The following is a 24,583-nucleotide window of genomic DNA, read 5'->3' as shown; positions in this document are numbered from 1 at the left end:
CCAGAGTGTTCAAAGCAGCATTATTATTATTATTATTATTATTATTATTATTATTATTATACATGATTTACACAGCGCTTTATAATATAAAAGGGAGACAATACAGTTACAATACAATAAAATACAAGAGGATTAAGAGGGCCCTGCTCAGAATAGCTTACAATCTAATTTTAATCCCCAGAAACTATTGTGATATGCTCAATCTTTATATTATTTCAAGTCTTCTTAAATAATTATTTTAATTAGGAGTCAAGAAATATTTTCTGATCAAAGTACTAAATGTCATAGGTGACCAGTCTGCAAAAATATTTTAAGTTCACTAATCAGTGCAGCTTAAAGGCCTAAGTGAACCTCCCAGTAGAAGTATTCCTACAGGATGACAAAATATAAAAGCTATGCTGTGCAGGTCTGCCCCAGACTAAATAAGAAACACATGGCATGTTATATTTATATGGATCGGTTTGAACTGTAGTTCATTGGCACATACCTTTCATATTGATATTGTATAACTGACATCATTAGCCAGCAAAAAGCTTTTTGCTTAACTATGGCCAATGTCCACTAGGTGGCAAACTTACATCAGAGTTGCCGTACATCTAAGTAAGCTGAAAATTCACTTTGTTACAAGGAAAGGAAAAAAACTAAAATCTTTGACTTGTAGCAGTTCACTACTTAGGTAAAGTAACAGGTTTTTGTAAAGTATTAAGTATTCAATTCAGTCTACATATTCTGGTGTTGAATAATTATTTGCAACTACCAGGGACAAAGCTGAGTTGAGAGGGTTAGCTCTTTACACCTTCTGTGCATATTATGTAAACGTCTCAAGCCCTGTACACACGATCAGTCCATCCAATGAGAACGGACGGAAGGACCGTTTTCATCGGTTAACCGATGAAGCTGACTGATGGTCCGTCATGCCTACACACCATCGGTTAAAAAAACGATCGTGTCAGAACACGGTGATGTAAAACACAACGACGTGCTGAAAAAAACGAAGTTCAATGCTTCCAAGCATGCGTCGACTTGATTCTGAGCATGCGTGGATTTTTAACCGATGGTTGTGCCTACTAACGATCGTTTTTTTCCCATTGGTTAGGAATCCATCAGTAAAATTTAAAACAAGTTGGCTTTTTTTTAACCGATGGTTAAATAATCGATGGCGCCCACACACGATCAGTTTGGACCGATGAAAACGGTCCATCAGACAATTCTCATCGGTTTAACCGATTGTGTATGCGGCCTAACTTTCAATAATAGAAACTAATAGGTAGATTCACAAAGAGTTAGGCCGGCTTATCTACAGATAAGCCGACCTAACTCTGAATCTAAGCCGGCCTATGTTTAAGTGTATTCTCAAACAGAGATACACTTAAACATATCTAAGATAGGACGGCATGCGCCGTTCTATCTTAGGTTGCAATGTTTCTTTTGGGCGCTAGATGGCGCTTCCATTGCGGCCGGCCTAGATTATGTAAATGAGGGGATACGCCGATTCCCAACGATTTACGAGCATACACCGGGCCTACACCGTCGAGTTACGTCGTTTCTGTATGCGATAGGCCGCCTAAAGTTATTCCACCTATGAGGTGGAATAACAATGTTAAGTATGGCCGCCTTTCTCCCTGCGAGGTTCGAATTTTTTACGTCGTTTGCGCAAGTCGTCCGCGAATCGGGATTTACGTCGTTTACGTACGCGTCGAAATCAATAGGCCCGTACGGCCTACTTAGCCGCAATGCGCACTGGGAAATGTAGTCGCCCAGTGCATGCGCAGTGTAAAAAACGTAAAAAAACGTGAGGTCAAGCCTCATTTCAATACTACACGCCCCCCTCCCAGTCATTTGAATTAGGCGCGCTTATGCCCGCTCGTTTTAGGCTACGCCGCCGAAAATTTGAAGGTAAGTGGTTTGAGAATCACTACTAACCTAAATAATTTACGGCGGTGTAGCCTACAAAGAGTAGGCTAGACCATCCTAATTTTAGGCGCCCCTACGTGAATCTACCCCTATATGCATATTTTTCTTTGCCGATTAGTAGGCAATCGCAATATTAGTTTTTAATAAAAAGTTTAAGTAGCTATAAGCCCTAACTGAATTATATTTATTTTTATAAAGCACTGTGCAGCATAAACATTTGCAGTTTTTTACAAAATAAAATGCTTATATTCACATTTTATTTCCTCCTTTGTTAGCTCTTGGTATTACTGATCTCATAAAGCCTCTTTGCAGCTACTTCCTGTATGCATGCATGCACTATTTTTTGTTGAAAATTATTTTTATTGCAGGTTTAGAAGTTAACAGTACATAACAGAGCCTATTGGGCATACCTTGGCTCGATTGCATAGCAAAAAAGAAAAAAAAAAAGAACATAAATAAAAGCGCAATAAAAAACGCAATAAAAACAACCTAGGTAAAATCAAGGCACTCTAAACTATCGAAAAGTTGGTACACTCTAACATGCATGCACTTTAACTAAATCTTTTGAAGCTTAAAGTGGATGTAAACCCAAATGTATTTTATTTATTTTTCTTGATGTCACAATGTACAGTATGAGATTTCCTATCATCCGTGCCCAGTCTTGCCACACAGAGTTAAACCAGCTCTGAGCAATCCTCTTTTATTGTTCAGTGAAATAAAACGGACTTACAGAGAAAAACCTTAGTCCGTTCCGCCCCCTTGCTGTGAGTGACAGTTATTTACATATCTTATGCACTAGCCTGGAGACAGGCATTATTTTTTTTAATTCCCACCCTCACTCCTTTTCTGAAGTCATGTGGTTACTTTTCTGGATTTTGACTGGATGTAGTCATCATAGCAGAATTTAGTGTAAGAGGAGAGGAGTGTAGAGGAGGGTGGGGAGTCTACTGACATCACAACTCCACCCACCAAACTCCAGACAACAGATCCACCCACAGAATCTGCAGTTTTTCATTTCTTATAACAGACAGAGGGGAGACATTTGACAGGTGAGGATACATGCAGGAGGCATGTATATCCTTATAGATCACCACTATGGCAGTAGTTTAGAAAGGATGAGAGTGTGTTTACATCCACTTTAAAGATATCCTGATAATGACTACAGTGCACAATGTGGGTTGATCACAGGAAGAAAAGGTAGCGGCACATCCAAGAATAAAAGCAATTCCTTTATTGAATATTCTTTAAAACGTACATCGAGACATACACAGCTCACCACTGATCAATAGACACGCTTCATACTCTTGTGCTTACTCATTACTGGGGGTATAAGGTATAAAGGACTTGCTTTGATCCTTGAATGTGCCGCTAAATTTTCTTCCTGCACTTAGTTGGCTGTGGACCAAGCAGGCACCAAGGTTCTCCTTAGCATCTCAGGATCTCGCAGGCTGCCTTTTGAGCGATATGTACCCAGCACACAATGGCCCAGATTCTCCTAGGAGTTACGCCGGCGTATCTCCAGATACGCTGTCGTACCTCTGAGTTTGAGGCGTCGTATCTATGCGCCTCAGGCCCCGTACACACGACCAAGTTTCTCGGCAGAATTCAGCCAGAAACTCGATCGGAGCCTTATTCTGCCGAGAAACCCGGTCGTGTGTACACTTTTGGCCGAGGAAACCGACGAGGATTTTGTTGAGCCAAATAGAGAACATGTTCTCTATTTCCTCGTTAGTCAATGAGGAAACTTGGCTCGCCGAGATCTTCGGTTGGTTTCACAAGGAACTCGACGAGCAAAACGATGTGTTTTGCTCATCGAGTTTCTCGGACGTGTGTACGGGGCCTGATTCTTAGAATCAGTTACGCATAGATTTGTCTTAGATCCGACCGACGTAAGTCTCTTACGCCGTCGTATCTAAGTTGCATATTTACGCTGGCCGCTAGGTGGCGCTTCCGTCGATTTACGTGTCGAATATGGTAATGAGCTAGATACGCCGATTCTCTAACGTACGTGTGGCTGGCGCATTTTTTTACGTCGTTTGCGTAAGCATTTTTTTCGGCGTAAAGTTACCCCTGCTATATGAGGCGTAGATGAGGCGTACTAATGTTAGGTATGGACGTCGGAACAGCGTCGAATTTTTCACGTTTTACATCGTTTGCGTAAGTCGTCCGTGAATGGGGCTGGACGTAAGTTACGTTCACGTCGACTAGGCATTGAGCGGGCGCAATTTAATTAGAAAAATCGACGTGATACTGAGCATGCGCGCGCATGCGCCGTTCGTTAAAAACGTCAATCACGTTGGGTCACGATACATTAACATAAAAAACGCCCACACTAGCCTAGTTTGAATTACGCGGGCTTACGCCGTATCAGATACACTACGCCGCCGTAACTTAGAGCGGAAAATGGTTCTGAATACGGGACCTGCCGCTCTAAGTTGCGGCGGCGTAGTGTATCTGAGATACGCTACGCCCGCCTAAAGATAGGCGTTTTTTAGAGAATCTGGGCCAATGTGTGCTGAAATTACCATCTGCAGTCTCCAACAGAACACGTGACAACATAGGAGCACAGCTGGGGGAAAGGAAATTAGCAATGTTGTCCTATAATGGGAAATACCTGAGCAAAAAAGATCCCCATATCAGGATCACCAGCTATCATTTCATTAAAGCTGAAGATTTTAAAATATTGAAAAATTATTTAAAAATTGCAATAACTTGTTAAAGCTTATGTGATATTTTAGGGTTTGTGTAAACATATTGGGATTTCTCTAGCATCTAATGTTGCTGTTTTAATGATTACTCTGAATTTATCCTAAGATAAATGTGCATACATTAAAATGATAAACATTTAAAGCGGTCCGCCAATTTTTTTTTTTAAGTCAGCAGCTACAAATACTGCAGCTGCTGACTTTTAAAAAAAAGGACACTTACCTGTCCAGGGCACCCGCGATCTCTCCCTCGGCTCTCGAATGCTGCCGCCGCCATCTTCTATAACCGAATCAGGAAGTGAAGCTTTGCGGCTTCACTTCCTGGTTTCCTACTGCGCATGTGCGAGTCGCGCTGCATGATCCGAATGGTCCCTGTTGTTTTTTGGGACGTGTGTGTCTCCCAGAAGACAGCGAGGGGAGATAGGAGGCCCCGGACGTGGCGTAGATACCGGCAGATAATGCGGCTATCTATGCCTGGAAGTGGGAGCAAATACCTGTATTAAACAGGTATCTGCTCCCCCCCCCCTGAAAGGTGCCAAATGGAAGTTCCATTTTTGGGTGGAACTCTGCTTTAAATGTAATTTATTGAATACACATGTGATGCAATATGCTTATTAATCAAGGTAACGTTGTGACCTTAATTTAAAAATACATTGCAATATTTAGAACAAGACAGATTCAAATTTAAATGGCCAATATAATTTCATGGGATGTTGTGCATTACCGTTTGCCTTATAAAGGTCTATATTATTTCAATTTTTTCAGTGTGTAACCAATAGGATCACTGGAGTTTACCTCTTTGTGGGTGAGGGACTGATGATGAGATTGGTATATGAACCATATGAAATGATATAGCTTTGCTCTGTAAGTGAATTCCATGAATAACATAATGTGATAAACAGTTGAATGCTTGCCATAATAAAATTAGGTGGTAGAGGATTAAAATGATGACAAATTGCTAACCCAATCTTTTTGTTGCCTTCACATCAAAGTGTGAAAAAAAAAATCTGAAATAATATATGGCTTTGGTGTTTGGTGATCACTGAGAGTGGTCAGCTCTTAGATCTTTCCCTATAGTGAAAACCTGGCTGCAGATCGCCCCAAAACAGATGTTAGCCATAAATGTAACATGCCAAATCAGGTATGTCAATAATTAAAGACCCCACAATGGAATGTACTGATTTGTGGCCAGCTGGCATCTCTATCAACCAACAGTCTGATCTGCTAGACCCAGTATGACAGGTATTTTCATTAGATATAAAATGAGTATGTGTGGAGCTCTTTTCTCAAGGGTAACAATCTAGGTAGGCAGGGATATAGACATATCTACTCAGCAAGAGGGCACAATGCTAGGTTAACATTATCTTATGTTCTTTATTATCAAATAGATGCCTTATGCCATGTACGTGCGATCGGTTTTACAGATGGGAAAAGTTTGATGGACTTTTTTCATCGGACAAACCGATCGTGTGTGGGCCCCATCGGTCTTTTAAAAACGATAGTAAAAAACGATCATCTGTGTGGAATTCCATCGGAGAAAAATCAATGCATGCTCAGAATCAAGTCGACCCATGCTCAGAAGCATCAAACTTCATTTTTCTCAGCACGTCGTAGTGTTTTACGTCACCGCGTTTTGGATGGTTGGAATTTAGTCTGATAGTGTGTATGCAAGACTGATGAAAGTCAGCTTCATCGGATTTCCGAAGAAAAAATCCATCGGTTTTTAGACAATCGGAATTCCGATCGTGTGTACAGGGCTTTAAAGTGCAACCCAAAAATGGGGTCCTTTTTCAGAGTGCCAGGCTAGTGTTGATAGGCATGAAACTCCATTATTCTTACATGGTGGGCACTGTTGCCGGTGGAATCACTTGTGAATGAGACCCAATTCGATCATATACGTCTGCACCACGTGACTAGGAGTGACTACCTATTACATGCTGTTTATGATCCCCTGTAATAAGGGATCGTGGAGATCTGGTAAGGAGCCAATCCATAGCCTGGTGGAGGATATATCACTGTTTTCTTTGGACACGTTTTCAACTTAGATGAAATTCAGCACCACGGGTGTTTGATAATACATTTGCTAAAACCTATGGACTTTACTGTCACAGTTTACTATTTCCTAATATAATCTTATATTTTTTTATTTCCATTCCTAGCTTTGGTTTATATATGTTTTTTGATTGAAATGTATATAATTTATTCTTTTGTTGCTATTTTTTATATCACTGTTTATTAATACTGAGGGGTTCTGAGATTGCCACACAGCGCCTCTAGTGGCTATCAAATTCCATTAATTTTGGTATAGTAATGAGCTTTATATATATCACCATATTTCACTCACGTTTAAATCACAGTTTTACGCTTTCAAAACATTTTTTTATGTTTAGAGTCAGCGCGATTTATATATTTCTCACATTTTTACACTTGTATTTATTGTTTACATGCTAATCGCAGCTCTCGGAGTGAATAGACTGTCATTGGGTTGTAGCTCCCTTTTTGCTCTTTTTTTCACTTTTATCTGTTTATGGTGTTTTAGCGCAGTTTCTTTCCAATTTTCCAGAATCTATTGTCTCACAGGTACGGTAATTGACTCTTGTCTAAATTGGCCTTAGTAAGTATGTGTGTGGGGTAGATACCTTAGATTTTAAGCTCCTTGAGGACAGAGACTAATAAAAATGTACAGAATATAGCAAAAGCATTGCCTAAATTGTTGGTGCTATATAAATATCTGTAATAAATATATTTTCTTTGTATTGCATGACCTCAATTTAGGCAAAATAATACTTGTTGATATGCATGTAATACGGTTTTAAATACACACTAGTAAAATAAAGTTCTTTGTTACTTAGTACAACTTGTGTACTGATGTGACAGCACATGTAATTTATGGTGTGTAGCAGTAACCCCAATTTTTTTTTTAACTGTCTACAGAACATAGCTAACTGGACTTGGAAACCACAGTTCAGACTTGTGGCTGTTAGAGCAGTGTAGATGACAAGTTTATGGGGATAGACTCTGTTAGCACATATTTCAAGCAACCTTACACAAAGGATAATTGTTGGGCTGTAAAGGCCATATCCAATCACTCAGAGAGGGAGTTCTTTGGAGTATATATAAAACATTGAACATCAGCACATATTTTATATGTAAAACATATAATATATTGAATATTTCAGTAGTAACAACGATGTGTCTGTATTTTATGAACTTTATAAAACCAGTTAAATGAATAAATATTAGAATGAACATTTGTTAGCTATATTCCACTACATTTTGTGACTTGTGTGAAAGACAAATAGTGCATTCCAGACTTCAAGCTTACAACTTTAGTTGAAACAAAAACATTGTTTGAAACTGAATTACTATGCTGTAACATCTACAAACTTTACATGGCTTAAAGGAGTTGTAAAAGCATAAGGTTTTTTATCATAATGCATTCTATGCATTAAGATAAAAAGCCTTCTGTGTGCAGCAGCCTCCCCAGCACCCCCTAATACTTACCTGAGCCCCATCTCTGTCTAGCGATGTCCACAAGTCCTTTGGCCATCCGGGACTCTCCCCCCTGGCTAAGACACAGCAGCGGTACCATTGGCTTCAGCAGCTGTCAATCAAAGTCAGTTAGCCAATCAGGGGAGAGAGGGGGTGGGGCCGAATGACAGCTCTGTGTCTGAATGAAAACAGGGAGCTGTGACTCGACTCGTGTGCCCCTTAGAAAGATGCTTGCTGTGGGGGTACTGAACAGGAAGGAGGGGCCAGCATCACAGAAAAGGGACCCGAGAAGAGGAGGATCCGGGCTGTCCTGTGTGAATCCACTGCAACAGATCAGGCAGCACTAATAAGCTGCACTGATTGGCAACACTGATGGGCAATGATTGGTACTTATAGGCAGCACTGATGGGCACTGTTGGGGCTGCACTGATAATCAGGCAAATGTGTTTACATCATGATCAGCTGTGATTGGCCAAATCTGATCACGTAGTAAAGAGCTGCCAATTGGTTCTCTACCCTGATCTATGATCAGCTGTGTCCGGAGGACATATGACGCCCTTCCACAAGTGGTCTCACCATAGCTGTAATTTTTCTATAGCGTGATTGACAAGTGGTTAAACAGATATTTGTGTGTACATGGTAGCCGTGCTTCTGCAATAATTTGTTCTCCTAGCGTACCTAGCTTACTCTAGTGCTGTAAATACTGTACATACTTTTCTTTTTCTTCTTCTTCTTTTTTTTGCATATATTGTGCTCATGTGAATGTAGAGTGGTTCTTGACAGCCAGCCTAACCATCCTCTTTATTCACCCAGCTTTCAGTGCCCCCTCACTAGCCCTGGCTGCATCCCTGCTCTCTGGGATCAGGGGGTCTGGCCGGGTGCAGGAGCTGGATGAGTCACCACCTCAGAACGTTAGAGCCACTGCAGAACAAGAAGGAGCAAAGGGAAATCTGCAGGGGGGAGTTTCCCTGAGCCATGGGTGGAGGTGGATCAGTGGTAGGCAGGACTTCAAGTTCTCACCCACCTTGTGCATCTCCCTCAATGACCCTGAAAACAAGTGACACACTAACCCTCTTATGCAACTTCCCCATGCCCCCCACTCTCCTTGTACAGCTTCCCCACCTCCCTATAGCTTTTTCTCCCTACCACTTCCACCCGCAGCTTCCCTTCACCTTGTGCAGCTTCCCCATCTTGTGCACCCCTGATTCTCCCGCCACCTTGTCTTCCTATCCTCCTCCATCTTGTGCAGCTTTTCAATTTCTCCACTTCCACCCCCTCCCCATCCTCCCCTAATCTTGTGCACCTCAGACATTGTCCCCTTACCTTGTCCTTCTTTCCCCTTTCACTTTGTACAGCTTTCCCTGTCCCTTCCTTGTGCAGCTTCCCTTTTGCCCACATTTTGGGCACAACCCCTCCCCCCTTGTGCACCCCCACCACCCTGTGAAGCTTCTCCATCCCCTCTCAATCCCACCCTGGAAAAGTTGTCCACAGTAAGCTATTAGATGATGATAAGTTAGCCAGTCAGGGCTGTCAACTGAAAAGATATGAGAATCAGATGGAGGTCCAGAACTAAGATGCACAAGGTGACGTCAAAACCAAGCCTTTCACAAGATACCGGCAACTGCTAGAAAAATCTGGGTTGTCCAGTAATTAAGTCAATAGGGATGGTTCAGTACATAAGAAGAGACAATCTGTTTTTGTACTAACCGCACAAAGACCCTACTGTGAGCGGCGTGACACCAAGAATAAAGCAGAAAGAATAGGGTTAGTCCCAGGCAAGAGCCTGTAGATCTACTGGAAAGAGATCCTGATCGACTACACAGGAACCACTCCAACATCCATGAAAGTAAAGAGACGTGATAGAGATGGAAGTCTGGGAGACTAACATCTTTGAAAAGTTTAGGCCTGCCTAGGGTATTCAATCCTAGCCATGAAAACCATTGCTGCCAAAAAAAATGTAATCAGAGAGTGTTACATCCAGAAAAAAGTTTGTGGAGGGTATCAATTTTGATTGTGTTTATTCTTCCAAACCGGTGAATATTCAGCAAATGTCAAGAGTTAAAGTCTGCACTAATGACCGATTAAAATGTCCTATAGTTTAGAGCATACAAGTCACTAAGTTCAGCCGGTATGGACACAACAAGCATTACTTTATAGTATACTTCACAACAGCACCCTAGTGCACCATCTTGCATTATTGAATCACTGTGTAGTAAAAAAACACAATTACCTGTTAATATTGATGTAACAGAAGAATCTCGGTCAAAAGGACATCTTCCACGTCCTCTCTCGGGTCTTTGAGGTTCATGATGGAAAACATGTTCCTTTAATATTATAAATAAAATATAAAGTTTTGTTTATTATATGATATGACAATTGAATAGATGGCATACCAAGCTGCAAAAAAGAGCATATGAACAAATATGTGTGGCATTAATATATAATATAGATTTTTACAATACAATTCTTGTGAACCCTTGCAAATATTTTATGGTATTTTCAAATTGTAAAGTTTGGGTTACAAGGAAGTCACACCAATAGTGAATTTAGACATGCATTTATATTTTCTACTCTACCAAATTACAATAATGATGATAATGATAATACTGACTCTGGGCTACCTCATACTGTATTTGCTGGCATTGCAGTCAGTTACAGTATATTAAATCACATTGTAGGGTAATTTATACGTCACATCAAGAATTGCCAAGTTTTGTAGCATCTGTTTATGTTGGCTGAGGAGCTTTTCAATATAGAGAACATCTATCTGTATTTTCCATCTACTTTATAAAAAACACTTTTTTTTGTAATCATGGACAGTAGCAAGGTTTTCCTGCTTTTCATTACTAGTTCATTGAATCATTGTACTTGCTAGCAGATAAACTCTAACATGGCAAGGTAGCATATAGAGTAAATATATATATATATATATATATATATATATATATATATATATATATATATAAATATATATATCTATATATATATATATATATATATATATATATATATATATATATATATTTATATATATATATATATATATATAGTAGATATTAAACACATTGGTAATACTTTGAAGACAGTTTGTTTTTATTTACCTATTTGGGATGTTGTCATATTTTTTACATGCTTTACCCAGTGTGTATATCCTTAATATTTATTTTTATTTTTTATACCATATGATCTTTTAAATGATGGAGAAAATGTATGAAGTTGACTTACGGTAAAATCCAGTAAAATTACCAGTACAAATATACTGATTATAATAATAGCAATTGAAGTAGATACCGATTAGAATATTATCCTTGATTTTTTTTAATTGTATTAAAAATGTATGGCATTGTTGGTTTTGTGGAATATACAAAGATAGGATCTGTTAAGTAAGTGGGATTTCCAGATAAGGCTTTTTCCTGTAATTTTTGGTCAATTAGATTTTAAAAATGACCAATTTTCCTTACAGAGTTTTGAGTATTGACTGTAGTGTTTTCTTGCTTTGATCTGCTGTTTAGCAGTCTCTACAATTTTAAGACTAAGAAATAGAACCAAATAAATACATTTAAATTGCCCACATGTTATTACGGTACATTGCACACATATGTGTTCACTACCTGGGAGAAATATTTTTGAAAGGGTTACAGTTGTAAACATAGCAACTTATTGTCCTCTATCAAATAACTGAATGGGTGGTGCTAGCATCTACTAAAACAAGAAAACAGGACACAACTAGAAGACATACTAAGTGCATAGACAAAAGTTTCAGAAGCTACAGGGTGCATAACAATTATCATTTCAAAGATGTTAGCATCTAAGTACAGCTTGTGACTGCTGGAAACAGTTTGGAGTCAGGTGGAGTCACTTTTTCACATGTTGCTTGTGTTCCTCTCCACATGTTGACAATTACAGTTGAAGAGGGATTACAATTATATGATAATATCTATTAGATAAGGTTGTAACCTTTGGGGATTCTGATATTTTGACATCAGCTTATTTTATGAATAAGAAATAAGCAAATTAAAAGAAATTGGAAACAGCCACTCAAGTTTAGTCTCCGAAGCAGTGACACTCCGAGAAGGGTTTAAAACATTATAAATAATACATTATTGGAAACAAACTGAATACCTACTTACTATGGATTCATTATTTCATTTCTGAAGTATATCCTACCCGAACACATGAAAAATTTGATTTTACTGCTATAACTCCTTTAACATATCAGTCTTATCATGACACTTATGCATGTACCTGCAAAGGTCTTTTGTCTGGTATTTTACTATATAGAGCTACATTATTGTGCCATATTCAATAATTTCATAGCTATATCTTTCTACAAATTCTTCTTTAGTTACCCGGCGTATTCCCACATTTCGCTTCACTGTACCTGTTGGGTCCAATTTATCCATCATTCGGGTCTTCACCCCACTCCCTTTAGGGGTGTACATTATCAGGCAACCAGCACTGCACTTTATATGGGGTGGGTGGCTCCATAAACACGTTTAAATCAGCATCAAAACATTTTGGTGAGCGTTTTACATTATAATGTTTATGGTTTTGACTCTGTTTAAAATCAAACCAATGTTGCTGTATTTGACAATTTAACTGAAACTTGTTTTTCTCTCTATATAATTTAGAGGCTCCTGATGAAGCGATTATATATCGCGAAACATGTAGAGCACAAGTCTTTCATTGTGGATCCGGTGGACCTCCTATCGAGGAGACATTTATACTCAATATAGGCAATTACTATATAGACATCTCTTTAGCCAATTACTTACATTATTATTGAGTTACTCCTGTTAGAAAGTCACTGGTTGTTCCCAATACTGCATTGTATTGTTTTTACCAATAATCTTCCTTTTCTATTTTTTATGTATTCAGATGTTATTTCTTTGTGAAACATAAAATGTTGTACTTTAATACTAAGGTGCCTACAAAGTCCATGTTTCCCTCAATTTCTCCCGAATTGTTTTCTATTTACTGCTATAACATTTACCCATATGAGCATATCAAAAATTATTGGAGACTTTGTGCATCGTGTAAACTGGAAGCCTACTCTCTCATCATACAAGACATTTGACTGCTGTTAGGGTAAAACAATGTATACTGGGGTATCTGTATTTTTCAACAATATGGAAATGGCGGGCGTGCCTATTCGTCTTTTTAAAACATTTTTGCACCTGTTTATTTTTATTTTTTAACTATTTATTTATAATCTTTGATTTAAAAATAAACAAGTAATACACGGTGCACCTATGACACAGGTTTCTCTGAGCAATATGCTTGTTTAACCACTTCCATACCAGGCCACAGACAAATAATGCCGGCAGGAAAATCTCCTCCCTCCGGGTGGACATCACAAGACGTCCTCCGTTTCTCACTGCTCCTGTGGGCCACCGGGGGCCCACAGCACAGCGATCAGGCATGAGGCATGTTCCTCAGACACAGACCATCCCAGATCAGGGTAAAAAGACACTTAAATTGGCTCTTTATCACGTGACCAGCTGTGTCCAATCGCAGCCAGTCACATATGTCGTGCTCGTTATCGCTGCTTGTGCGCGCCCCTGGGGGCACGCAGTGCGGCAATCGTGGATGAGGCATGTCCCTTAGTCACAGCCCATCCCTGAGCAGGGTAAAAAGCCAATGAAATTGTCTCTTTAACACGGGATTGGCTGTGTCCAATCAAAGCCGGTCACATGTGTTGTGCTCGTGATTGCCGTTTGTGTGCGCTTCCAGGGCGCCAGTGTAATGATCAGGGATGAGGCATGTCCCTCGAACACAGCCCTTTCCCAATCAGGGTAAAGAGCCAATGAAATTGGCTCTTTACCACGTCACCGGCTGTGTCCAGTCCTAGCCGGTCGCAAATGTCAACAAAGGGCTGTAGTGCCGTTGCCAGGATCTCCTCCTCAGTGTCACCAACCCATCAGAGTACCCGAGTACCTGTCACCAGATCATCAGAGTACCCGAGTACCTTTCACCAGCTCATGCCTCATAAAATATACCTTTGGGTGTTTGCCTTTCAAAATGTGGGTGTTTCCATTGTCCTGGTGCTCCAGGACCTTCAAAAGTGTGATAGATTGTCAAGAAACTAAATGTGTAATTTATGCTCCTAGAACACCTGATGGTGGGTTCTCTATGTGGCCTGGCTGTATAAAAGTCTCACACATGTAGTATCACCATACTCAAGATGAGTAGTAGAATATATTGTGGGTGTAACTTTTGTTATGTACCTGCTATGTGTTAGAAAAATCTTATAAATTGATAACTTTGTGCAAAAAAAAAAATTGTTTTCATTTTAACCTTTGGAAAAAAATGACATGTTCAAAAGACTCATCATGCCTCATAGAATATACCTTGGGTGTTTGCTTTCCAAAATGGTGTCATTTTGTGGGTAATTCCACTGTCCTGGTGCTCCAGGGTCTTCAAAGTTGTGATAAGGAAATTAGATTAGTGCAATCTATGCTCCTAGAACGACTGATGGTACAGCATGCATGGTGGGCATCTCTATGTGGCCTGGTTGTGTAAAAGTCTCACACATGTGATATCGCCATACTCAGGACGAGTATCAGAATATATTTTATGGTGTAACTTTTGTTATGTACATGCTATGTGTTAGAAAAATCTTATAAATTGACAACTTTGTGTAAGAAAAAATACGTTTTCATTTTCTTTCCACATTTTCCAAAAACTTGTGGAAAAAAATGGCATGTTCAAAAGACTGGTGTTTGCTTTCCAAAATGGGGAAATTCTGTGGGTAATTCCACTGTCCTGGTGCTCCAGGACCTTCAAAATTGTGATAGGTAGGAATGAAATTAGATGTGTAATTTATGCTCCTAAAATGCCTGATGGTACTACCTGCATGTTGGGTCTCTGTATGTGGCCAGGCTGTGAAAAAGTCTCACATATGTGGTATCGTCATTTTTAGGAGGAGTAGTAGAATGTATTGTGATGTAATTGGAAGTATGCATATGTTGTGTGTGAGAAATAACTTGTTATTATGACAATTTTGTGTAAAAAAGAAAATAAAACATTCTTAATTTTCCCAAGAATTGTTGGGAAAAATTACAACTTCAAAAAACTCATCATGCCATATACCTTGAACCTTGGACTGCCTATTTTTCAAAAAGGGGTAATTTGGGGGGGGGGGGGATTTGTACTGTCCTGAGTACACCAGTTGTGATCAGGTATGATAATTTTTTAATGTTTGTAGACTCTATAACTTTCACATCGATCAAATAATATACACAAATTTGGGTTATTTTTTTTAGCAAAGATATGTAGCAGTATAAATTTTGACCCAAATTTATGAACACAAATTACTTATTTGAATTTTTTTATAATAGAAACTGAAAAAAAGTGTTTGCAAGCAGCTTGCTATTGGGGCACCCAAGCTGAGCTGCTGCTCTATGTGCCCATTCACACACAAAGGCATGGCTCGGCCCTGCCCCAAATGGCCAATGGCTCCTGCCAAAAGCCAATGAGGAGTGCAAGTCCCATAAGAGGCAAGGCTCTCCTGGACATCAATAGATTGAGAGGGGGCTCAGGTAAGTATTAGGGGGGCTAGAAGGGCTTCTGCACACAGAAGGTTTTTTATCTTCATGCATAGAATGCATGAAGGTAAAAACATTGTGCCTTTACTACTTTAAGAACACTTTTCTGGCAGTAACTCCCTTTAGAACTACATGCTCCTGTTTCAGACAAGCATTTGCACCAGTTTCAGTAACACTGACATAGGTGACAAATTCAGAAAGTTCTAGCTACAATCACTTTAAGAACCTGCCACAAACTCCTTAAAAAAAATTGCTAGTTCGTGGATTAGGAAATTGGCATTGATTAAGACCAGCACTGAGCATAGAGGTATGCTATTACTCAGCGTGGGGTATATCTGTGCTGGAAATCTGTATTTGTCAGTTTTTTTCACAGGGCTCTATCTTTGACCCCATTCAATTGTTGGCTGGGGATTTACTGGACAAAAATGCTAAATATAAACAAAGAGGCCGCGGATAGTGCTGATGTCATTATCCAAATATGGGAAATGATTTGTGTCACTGTGAGGGAAAAGCCTGATGGAGAACTGAGAGACTAGTTTTCCATCAGGTCAAACTTACTTTACATTGACATCACATGACATTTGGTGGATTTGAAAGCTGTTATCGTACTGATTGTTGTTATAGATCCATCCACTGCTAAGTGCTGTCAATCAACAGCCAGGTGGACCTGATAGTCTATCAGTTCTCCATCAGGCTTCATCCACCCTTACTGAAAAACTCCTCAGGTTTGTGTCTGTGTGTAATGGACACAACAGCCAGAGATGGAAGGAGCACACTGAGGAAGGAGTGTCCAGTATGGACTGGATACTGGAGATAACTGATAGATTAATGTACATGAAAATTCTAAAGGGTGTCTATGAAATCCTTTCTGAATTCCTTATGTGTGTTAATCTGTTAGCACACCGGTTTTTGTATTCTTGCATTGCGTACAAGCACACAAAAAATTAGCAATCATTTTTGGTTGTCCTAATTTTTAAAACATTTTGACTAAAAATATGTTTGTCTTTTCTAGTGCTTTCTGTGAAAATCTGGTCCTCATGAATGTGTAGTATGCAAATAAGCTGCATTCCCCAATAAGCAGACATCTATTTTTCTGACTGCTTTATACTAACAGAAAATAAAAATTAAAAGTTCTATGTTTTAGAAGACTTGATTTTAAAAGACCAAATGTATGGCAGCACCTTTAACAGCACACAATTGTCATAGCAGTAACATATTTTTTTCTGACAAATAACATCTAGTGTGGCTGGCTTTTAGCTCTAGAATAATATTTAAACTGACATTTGACATTCTATTAGGACTATTAATCTAATTAGGTCCATTATATATTATAGTCTAAAATGCTTTGCAGGTGCCTTCATTGCCTTTGCACTTTAGGCCGACCAGATTGACATCATATCAGGCATGCTTCCACACTGAATGGGTCTTCTTAAAACTGTTTAGCATTGTTTTAAATTAATGCTGAAAACACATTAGGTATGTAAGCAAACACATATAATGTCTAAAGCTGACTAAGGGCTTTGGCTCCAATTAAAATAATATCAAGAATTCCTGTTTTCCTGGCAATGCAGCTGTTAGTGTGTCCAAAAGCAGCAAGAAAATGTTTTAATGATGTAATTCTTGAAATATTTTCAAGAAACACCCTGCTGTTACTTTTTCAAACTATGTGGCAGAAAAAATGCTATTTTAGAATTTAAAGGAGCAAAATTGTTTGTGTGGTTTTATAAAAAATAAACATTAATATGTATGAGATATATGAAAGCAAAGAGCTACATTTCACTTGTGTCATCAAAACTATATTGCATGTGGAAATATTTTATAAACCTGCAAATAAGTTGCACTTTTTACAATCAGTTAGCACACGGTTTGTATACTGTGCTATTTGTGACTAACATTAAAACAAAAAGAAAGTATGTCCCTTTTCTAAGAAACACCACTCTGGCGCTCTTAGCATGCATGCTTGTATCCCTACAGCTAAAAATCAATGCATTTGTAGTATGAGGAGCTACATAAATAATACGTGCAGTAACTAGACTCTGAGCTATTTGAGCTTGCCACCAAATAGTAACCAGTAAAATTATGATTACCATATATACTCGAATATAAGCCGACCCGAATATAAGCCGATGCACCTAATTTTACCACAAAAAATGGGAAAACATATTGGCTCGAGTATAAGCCGAGGGTGAGAATGCAACAGCTACTGTAAGTGGAAAAGAGGGTTAATAATGCCCATTTGCAGCTTCACTGTGTCCATCTGCACGCCTCACTGTGTCTATCTCTCTACCTGATCTGACTCTCAACATGGTACTAGACATAACAGGTGAATTTTCCAAGAAAAGTGCATATGCTGTGTATATCACTGGTTGTGTGCAGCCTCTATCCCACATGCAGTTTCACAACTTGTTCCCCATGCATTTAGGGCGAATACACAGGCATAGGTTTCCTTTGGGCTTCCTAAAGTGCATACACAAGGCTATATAAAACATATACGGTACTTTATTCTGTAGAGACCCCAGGGGAAAGAGCAAAAATGGCACTGAATTACACTAAACTGGGAAAAACGTACATTGTCCCCTGTGTGCGGTTAGCGCTGCTTATCCTCTGTCTATCTGCAGCCTTATGATCCGGCGCTGGGATATCCAGAAAGACGGTGGCGCTGTGATATTCAGAAAGTCGGCGGCACTGTAATATCCAGAAAGTCGGCGGCGCTGTGATATCCAAAAAGTCTGCGGTACTGTAACATGCAGAAATTTCGGCGGCTTTGTAGTGTAACAAAGCCCCTCCTCCTCCTCGTCCTCGTTCCACCTATCATGGACGAGGAGGAGGCAGGGCTTTGTTACACTGCATGGCTGCAGTGTCAACTAACCTGATGTCACAGCGCTCTGAAATCAGACGCACACGGCTGCAGATGGACACAGACTCGAGTATAAGCTGAGGGGGTCATTTTCAGCACAAAAAATGTGCTGAAAAACTCGGCTTATACTCGAGAATACACGGTAAATGAGCCAATTTAGGTTACTGCAAAGGTTTTGAATGATTAATTAAGCCAATTAATTTAACAGCTTGAACCTGATCATTGAAATCTCCCATATTTATGAAATCTCCCATTGTTCTGTTATTACAATTATTTGATAGAATGATAGAGGCTAGAATGTGTATCTAGAAATTCTACAATAATAATGTAAGGGTCTCCCAAATTTTATCCTAGGCAGGGTCTTTGGAATAAGATGACACCCAGCACATGACGGATGTAGAGAGCAAATTTATTTTATCTGATTTGAACCTTTGTATTATATTAATTTAATTTGTATTACATTAACTCCCACACCTCTTTTGGGGCATCATTAATAAAGAACTTCTCAGTTACTGTCAGTTTTATAAGGCAATATAATTTTAGCTTCACTTTTCTCAAGACATTTGCCTGGTGCTACAAAACGTAAGAGTTTATATAAGTATGGCAGGGCCTGTATCAGCCCACATACCAGATGTATTGGGCCTATATATTTGGGGGGGAGCTTCAGTATCCAGATGAATGTATTACATTTTACCGTACACCTATGAGATGTAAAAAAAAAAGACAATGTAGTTTGCTCTGCTTTAAATCTCATTGCAGATGTCATATAGAACTGACAGTCAAGAATAGCATGATGATTTACATGTGGCCCCACAAATTCTTCACCTTTTACTAGAAAATTGATTTATGACTTGTCAAAAACAATGTACTTGACACAAGATTGCTCCAAGCTACTGTACAATAATTCACAAGGCTTGTAGAGAAAACATCTTTGAGGATATCCATGCCAAATGCAATGTTTAGTTCTACTTTTTCTCCAAGTTCCAGTAACAACATTTTGGTTAATTGCAACTGAAACTGTGGATAAAATAGCTGGTATATGCAGTTCCAGTGTACAATTTTGTTAACTGTTTTAGTGTATCATAAATAATTCATCCACTGAATATTAAAAAAGTATTAAGCTAGTTTTATACTTTGATATCCTCACCCTGTGTAAGTCCCAATGGCAAATATGCATTGTGGTTTTGTGTATTTTAGCACATGTTAGAGCATAAACTATGGTTCACTGTGGTACCATTCATATAGTTTGTGCAGAAATCTCTATGTGAACCAAAGTACATTTTTTATTACATTCTGGTTTGTGAGAAGATGGGACAATTTATTAACTGCAGGTGCATCACTTCAGTCTATAGCAGTGTTTCTCAACTCCAGTCCTCAAGGCGCCCCAACAGGTCATGTTTTCAGGCTTTCCATTATTTTTCACAGGTGATTTGATCAGTTTCACTGCCCTAGTAATTACCACAGCCATTTCATCTGAGGGAAAACCTGAAAACATGACCTGTTGGGGCGCCTTGAGGACTGGAGTTGAGAAACCCTGGTCTATAGAGTGATTATACAAGAAACAGTGGGCAGTCTTGGGTGAAAATCACCACTTGCTTTTTTTGGGGGGAATCTGCCTTTCTATGCTGAATCTTAAAATGTGTAATATCATGCCATGACCTAGTACTTGTTACCTAAACTTACCTCCTATTATAGATCATAAGCCCAACAATTAGAAACATGTTGCAGTTATTGGAATGTTATGCCACAAGAGTGGGACATGACTGTGTTCAATCATCGCAGTCACTAAGCTTGAAATGGCTACCAAACATTTACTGTAGATTATTATATGATGTATTCAAACTTTAAGTGGCAATGTTTTGTTGAATGTAATATCATTGTTTCTGGAAAGCAGGTCTCCTAGTTCCTAGTCACAGGCAATCAATGCAATATTTGAGCTGATGTGACCTACACCTATAGTACATTTTTGGGTGCTGAAACCAGTGGAATATCCATTTACTTTGAACTTGCTGATAACATTTGTGCATATGTAGCTACATGACCTGGATCTGGTGCAGCCTTGAACTTACATTTTACAGTTGGTAAGTAGGTAGGTTTCTGCAGTGTTTCAAACTTCTTCTCTCTACCTTCCTAAGAGGACCTATTTGATTAAATCATACCTTACGTATAGGTCCATTTTTTAAAAAACAATATCAATATAGTACATACTGTAGAGGGCCCAAAAGATTTTACAACACTGGTTACACTAGAACACTGCAGTAAATGTGATGTTTTTCACTGCAGTAGCTGAAGGCAGGTTTAAAACAAATTAATTTTGAGCTTTGAGTAGATATCAAGAGTAAAGAAAGAAAGATATTTCAGCTGACACATTTTACAAGCTCACAAATCTATAATAAAGACAACAGCAGAAAAACAAAACCATTTTATAGGTATTCAAAGATTAAAAAGCAATTGCCTGAGGCATGACAAGAACATACCTGTGACCGCAGTCCAACTCTTATGAAAATGCAAACTGGATCAAATGCTCCAGTGCCACAAGCTAAAACATGGGTTCGATTATAGTGCTGAAGAATGCGAATAAAATTTGCACATTCACGCTGTAAATTAAGCAGAATGAACAGTTACATTGTATGTATATTTGAATTATAGACATTTATGTTACATTCACACATCCATTCATACGCTCTTTCACTCACTTCCTATGAATTATTTTTCCTATATAACAGTATATTACAATATATATACATCTATAACCTAAATGACATATATAACAGTATACTGCTAAAACTATTACATGAATTTAATGTATATGTTATGCAGAGAGATTAATTTAAATGTACTAGGTTCTTTCTACACCATCTGGCTTTAGTTTGGTGAATAGTAATCAGTTCAGGTATGTTAGTTAACAGTTTTGCCTGGACCTTTGATTTTACAGCAGAAGTCTGTGCTAAACAAATGTTGTCTATATGCAAAATACATTTTGGTATCCATTGTCTCTCTTTTTCATAGCTATGCAGTAATACAGCCTGAAACAACTCCTGTACTTTGCCTCTCTGCAGGAGTTTCTGTTGCTCTCTCTCCTTGTGCAGGGTGGCTGGTCTTGAATGCCCGCTCTAGTTTTCTGCAGGAAGCCTATAGTGGGAGAACCTAATGGGTCCCTCACACAAATCTGCTCTCGGCACAGGTAGCACATGTGTTACTTTTATAAGGTATTGTCTGGGTTTTAAAGGCAAGTGGTGCACATAAAAAGAAAATGTGGAACCTATGTGACTGATGAGGAATATATTTAAGTAACATTTTTGGTGCCCAAATTTAAACTTTAATGATATATTGTCAAAACTCAGCTTTAAGTATGTTTAGGCATATGCAAGTGCTTTAAATACAATCATTAAAAAATAAACTCCACAGTAGCAGTTTTGATGTATAGATTTACCTGTTCCCTTCCTTTTCTGTAGCAGTCTTCAACTTGTTGGTCTGTACTGGGCCAGTGTATCTAAAGGCAAATCACAAGTGTATTTGAGCAAAAGTATATTAGTCACTAATAATATTCTAATATATGTATTATAATGACATCCATGTGAGCTACAAAAAACAACCTACAGTTGTTAACAAAGGCTTAAAAAATACATGTAGTTCTGCATATTGTAATATTATATTTCATTTCAGAGAGGTACCGTTACATGCTTATGAAGATGTTTCATGAATAATATATATAAAAGCTTTGATTGTCATTATTGTAAATTATTTTTCCACAAATTCCTTTTATTATTGTGGTCAGCATGTTTATGTTTTATTTTATTTTACTAGGCAATTGAAAGCGTTTGACATTAGAATTAGAAAACAATCTGGCTGTTCAAATGCTAAAAAGCAGATTAATGTTGTTTATGTTGCATATTATTTTACATAGCTTCCAGGCAAGCCAGGTTAAGTTAACACGAACCACACCTTGACTGGTAAGGGCATCGCGCCAAAGTCATCTATCATAAGACCTAATCCCTGCAGCCTCCACACAGGGGAGGATTAGAAATGCTGGAATGACCAGTTTTCTTAAACTTAAAAATATTCTAATAGCTTTTGAAGCTATTATAAAGTAGATATATCTGCATCAGGAAAATGTTGCAAAATGGCTTTGAGAAAAAAAAGATTGATAATTCTTTCTATAAAGTACATGGATTTAAACACTCCGATTATTTAGAGTGGTATTTGATAATAAGTGCATTAGCCTCTATAAACTGTAGATAACAACCCAAGACTCGTTTATCACACACATGGACTCTGAATAGGGCATTCCCATATTGAAACAATATCTTGTGATAAAAAAAAACTCAGTGATTTCCTAGTAATAAGTGGAGCCAAAAGCAGTCATTAACATGAATGTAAAACAAATGTACAATAGTGTATGCATGAAGTCAAATTTGACTTGACTTTGTTGGTTTGGTTTGTGCCGTTAGAAAAATCTGGATTAGAAAAAAGCTGAAACGATGCAACAGTGTTATAACTTTAAAATTATCTGTTTTTAACTCATTTTCTTACTTTGGCAATGTTGAAATAATAATCTTTAATTATAAGCTGATGTGAATTACTATGTGATAAATGAAATGTAATATCATAATTTAAATAGATTTACTGTGTTTAAAAATGGTGAAGGATTAATATGTAATGAATGGTGGTGAAGTAAGACTTCTAGGTATAAGAAATAAACAATAATTTGTGGTCCAGATTTTGGAGGCATAGTTGGAAATAATGTAACTCTACAATAAATAAAAAGCATTCTTAACATAATAGTTTTATATGATTAATGTTACCTTGATGTAGCCCTTGTCCAGTAATAATATTAGTTTTGTGTCTGTGCACTGCAATGCTACTCCTACAGCATTGCCCTGTTAGTTATTTTACATGGGGCTCTTAAAGGACAATAAGGGTTCTAATAATATTTCTGACAGATATCCAGCTTCAATTCTTTCCAATGGTCCATGTTTTGAAGTGACATTGCTTTACTGCTTTCCAGCTGCTCTGACACTTGACCGGTGAGATGGGTTAAACACATCTTCCTTTCATGGCATGCAATGGTTCATCCTGCTGCCTACTACATCCTGTGGCAAAGTATGAGCTGACAAAATATACCACTGTATGCTGCAGAAAACACAGGTATTCACACCAAAAAGTGTAGAATACCTACAGTAACTGAAGGCCACTGAAGGCTTGCATTTGGTTTGGTGTGTATGTCGGAAATATAAGTATAATGCCTCTTCTTTACAGAGCTGGTCTTTATTGAAAGTGACTGTATGGTTACAGGGTTTTTATTCTGGTTGCATAATAGAGAGCAAGATAATACTGTATCTACTCATGCTGTGTAAAGGTAGCTTTGTTTTTACAGAGCTCAAGCTTTACTGTACTTTCTTTTGTCACTGCCCACAATGATAGATCTTTGTTAGCTGAATCTGTAACAACTCACTGTTATTTTCATGGCCTGTAAAGGCCTCCTGTTCATAGAATTGCAACACAGAGAGATTAAGTTTTCCTAAATATATTTTTATAATGCTGTAGTGTATAGAGACTGAAATGCTATTTCTGTTGGCAAACTACTGTTTGGAAAAGGGGACCACATATGAGAGACAAATACAAAGAATGGGCCCAACTAGTAACTAATTGAGCATGCTAACAAGGAGTATATTGTTTTTTTTTGTTTGTACTGGAGAGAATGCATTAGTAAAGGAAGTAATTTCAAAGTGTTTGAAAGAATATCTATGTAAGCCATGGTAAGCTTTTTAATTCTCTCTATCACCTCTTTGTTAAAGGATAAATATGTCTGCAACACAACCATTTAAACAATGGTTGTACTGGTCAACACATATTGACATACACCTCTGAAACTTCTACCACTTAAGTATATTTTAATGATGTGACTATATGTCTTGGTACTTTACATGATTCTAAATTAGGTTAAGGGCAAGTTTTCTTTTGCCATCTTACTTTGGATTTATACAGTTTATAAAAGTTTGTACATGGGAAAAGTAAAATTGAAAAAAAAATGGCTAATTGTGTCAGGAAGAGCATGCCCACACTCA

The 24,583-nt window shown here is 38.2% G+C and overlaps 1 protein-coding gene across 1 annotated transcript in view; it reads right to left on the bottom strand.

The window, feature by feature from the left end:
• Positions 1 to 24,583, bottom strand: part of SEMA3E (semaphorin 3E) — a 185,187-nt gene that overhangs the window by 47,546 nt on the left and 113,058 nt on the right. The window contains exons 3-5 of the mRNA XM_040343439.1: positions 21,949 to 22,008; positions 20,993 to 21,112; positions 10,342 to 10,435 (exon numbers count right to left, since the gene is read on the bottom strand). Of these exons, the coding sequence (XP_040199373.1) occupies positions 10,342 to 10,435; positions 20,993 to 21,112; positions 21,949 to 22,008 (274 nt within the window). The remainder of the gene's footprint in view (positions 1 to 10,341; positions 10,436 to 20,992; positions 21,113 to 21,948; positions 22,009 to 24,583) is intronic.

This window comes from Rana temporaria, chromosome 3 (genome assembly GCF_905171775.1).
Source record: "Rana temporaria chromosome 3, aRanTem1.1, whole genome shotgun sequence".
Taxonomy (NCBI): domain Eukaryota; kingdom Metazoa; phylum Chordata; class Amphibia; order Anura; family Ranidae; genus Rana; species Rana temporaria.
The sequence above is the reverse complement of the archived record's forward strand: the minus strand, read 5'-3'. Positions and strand labels throughout refer to the sequence as shown.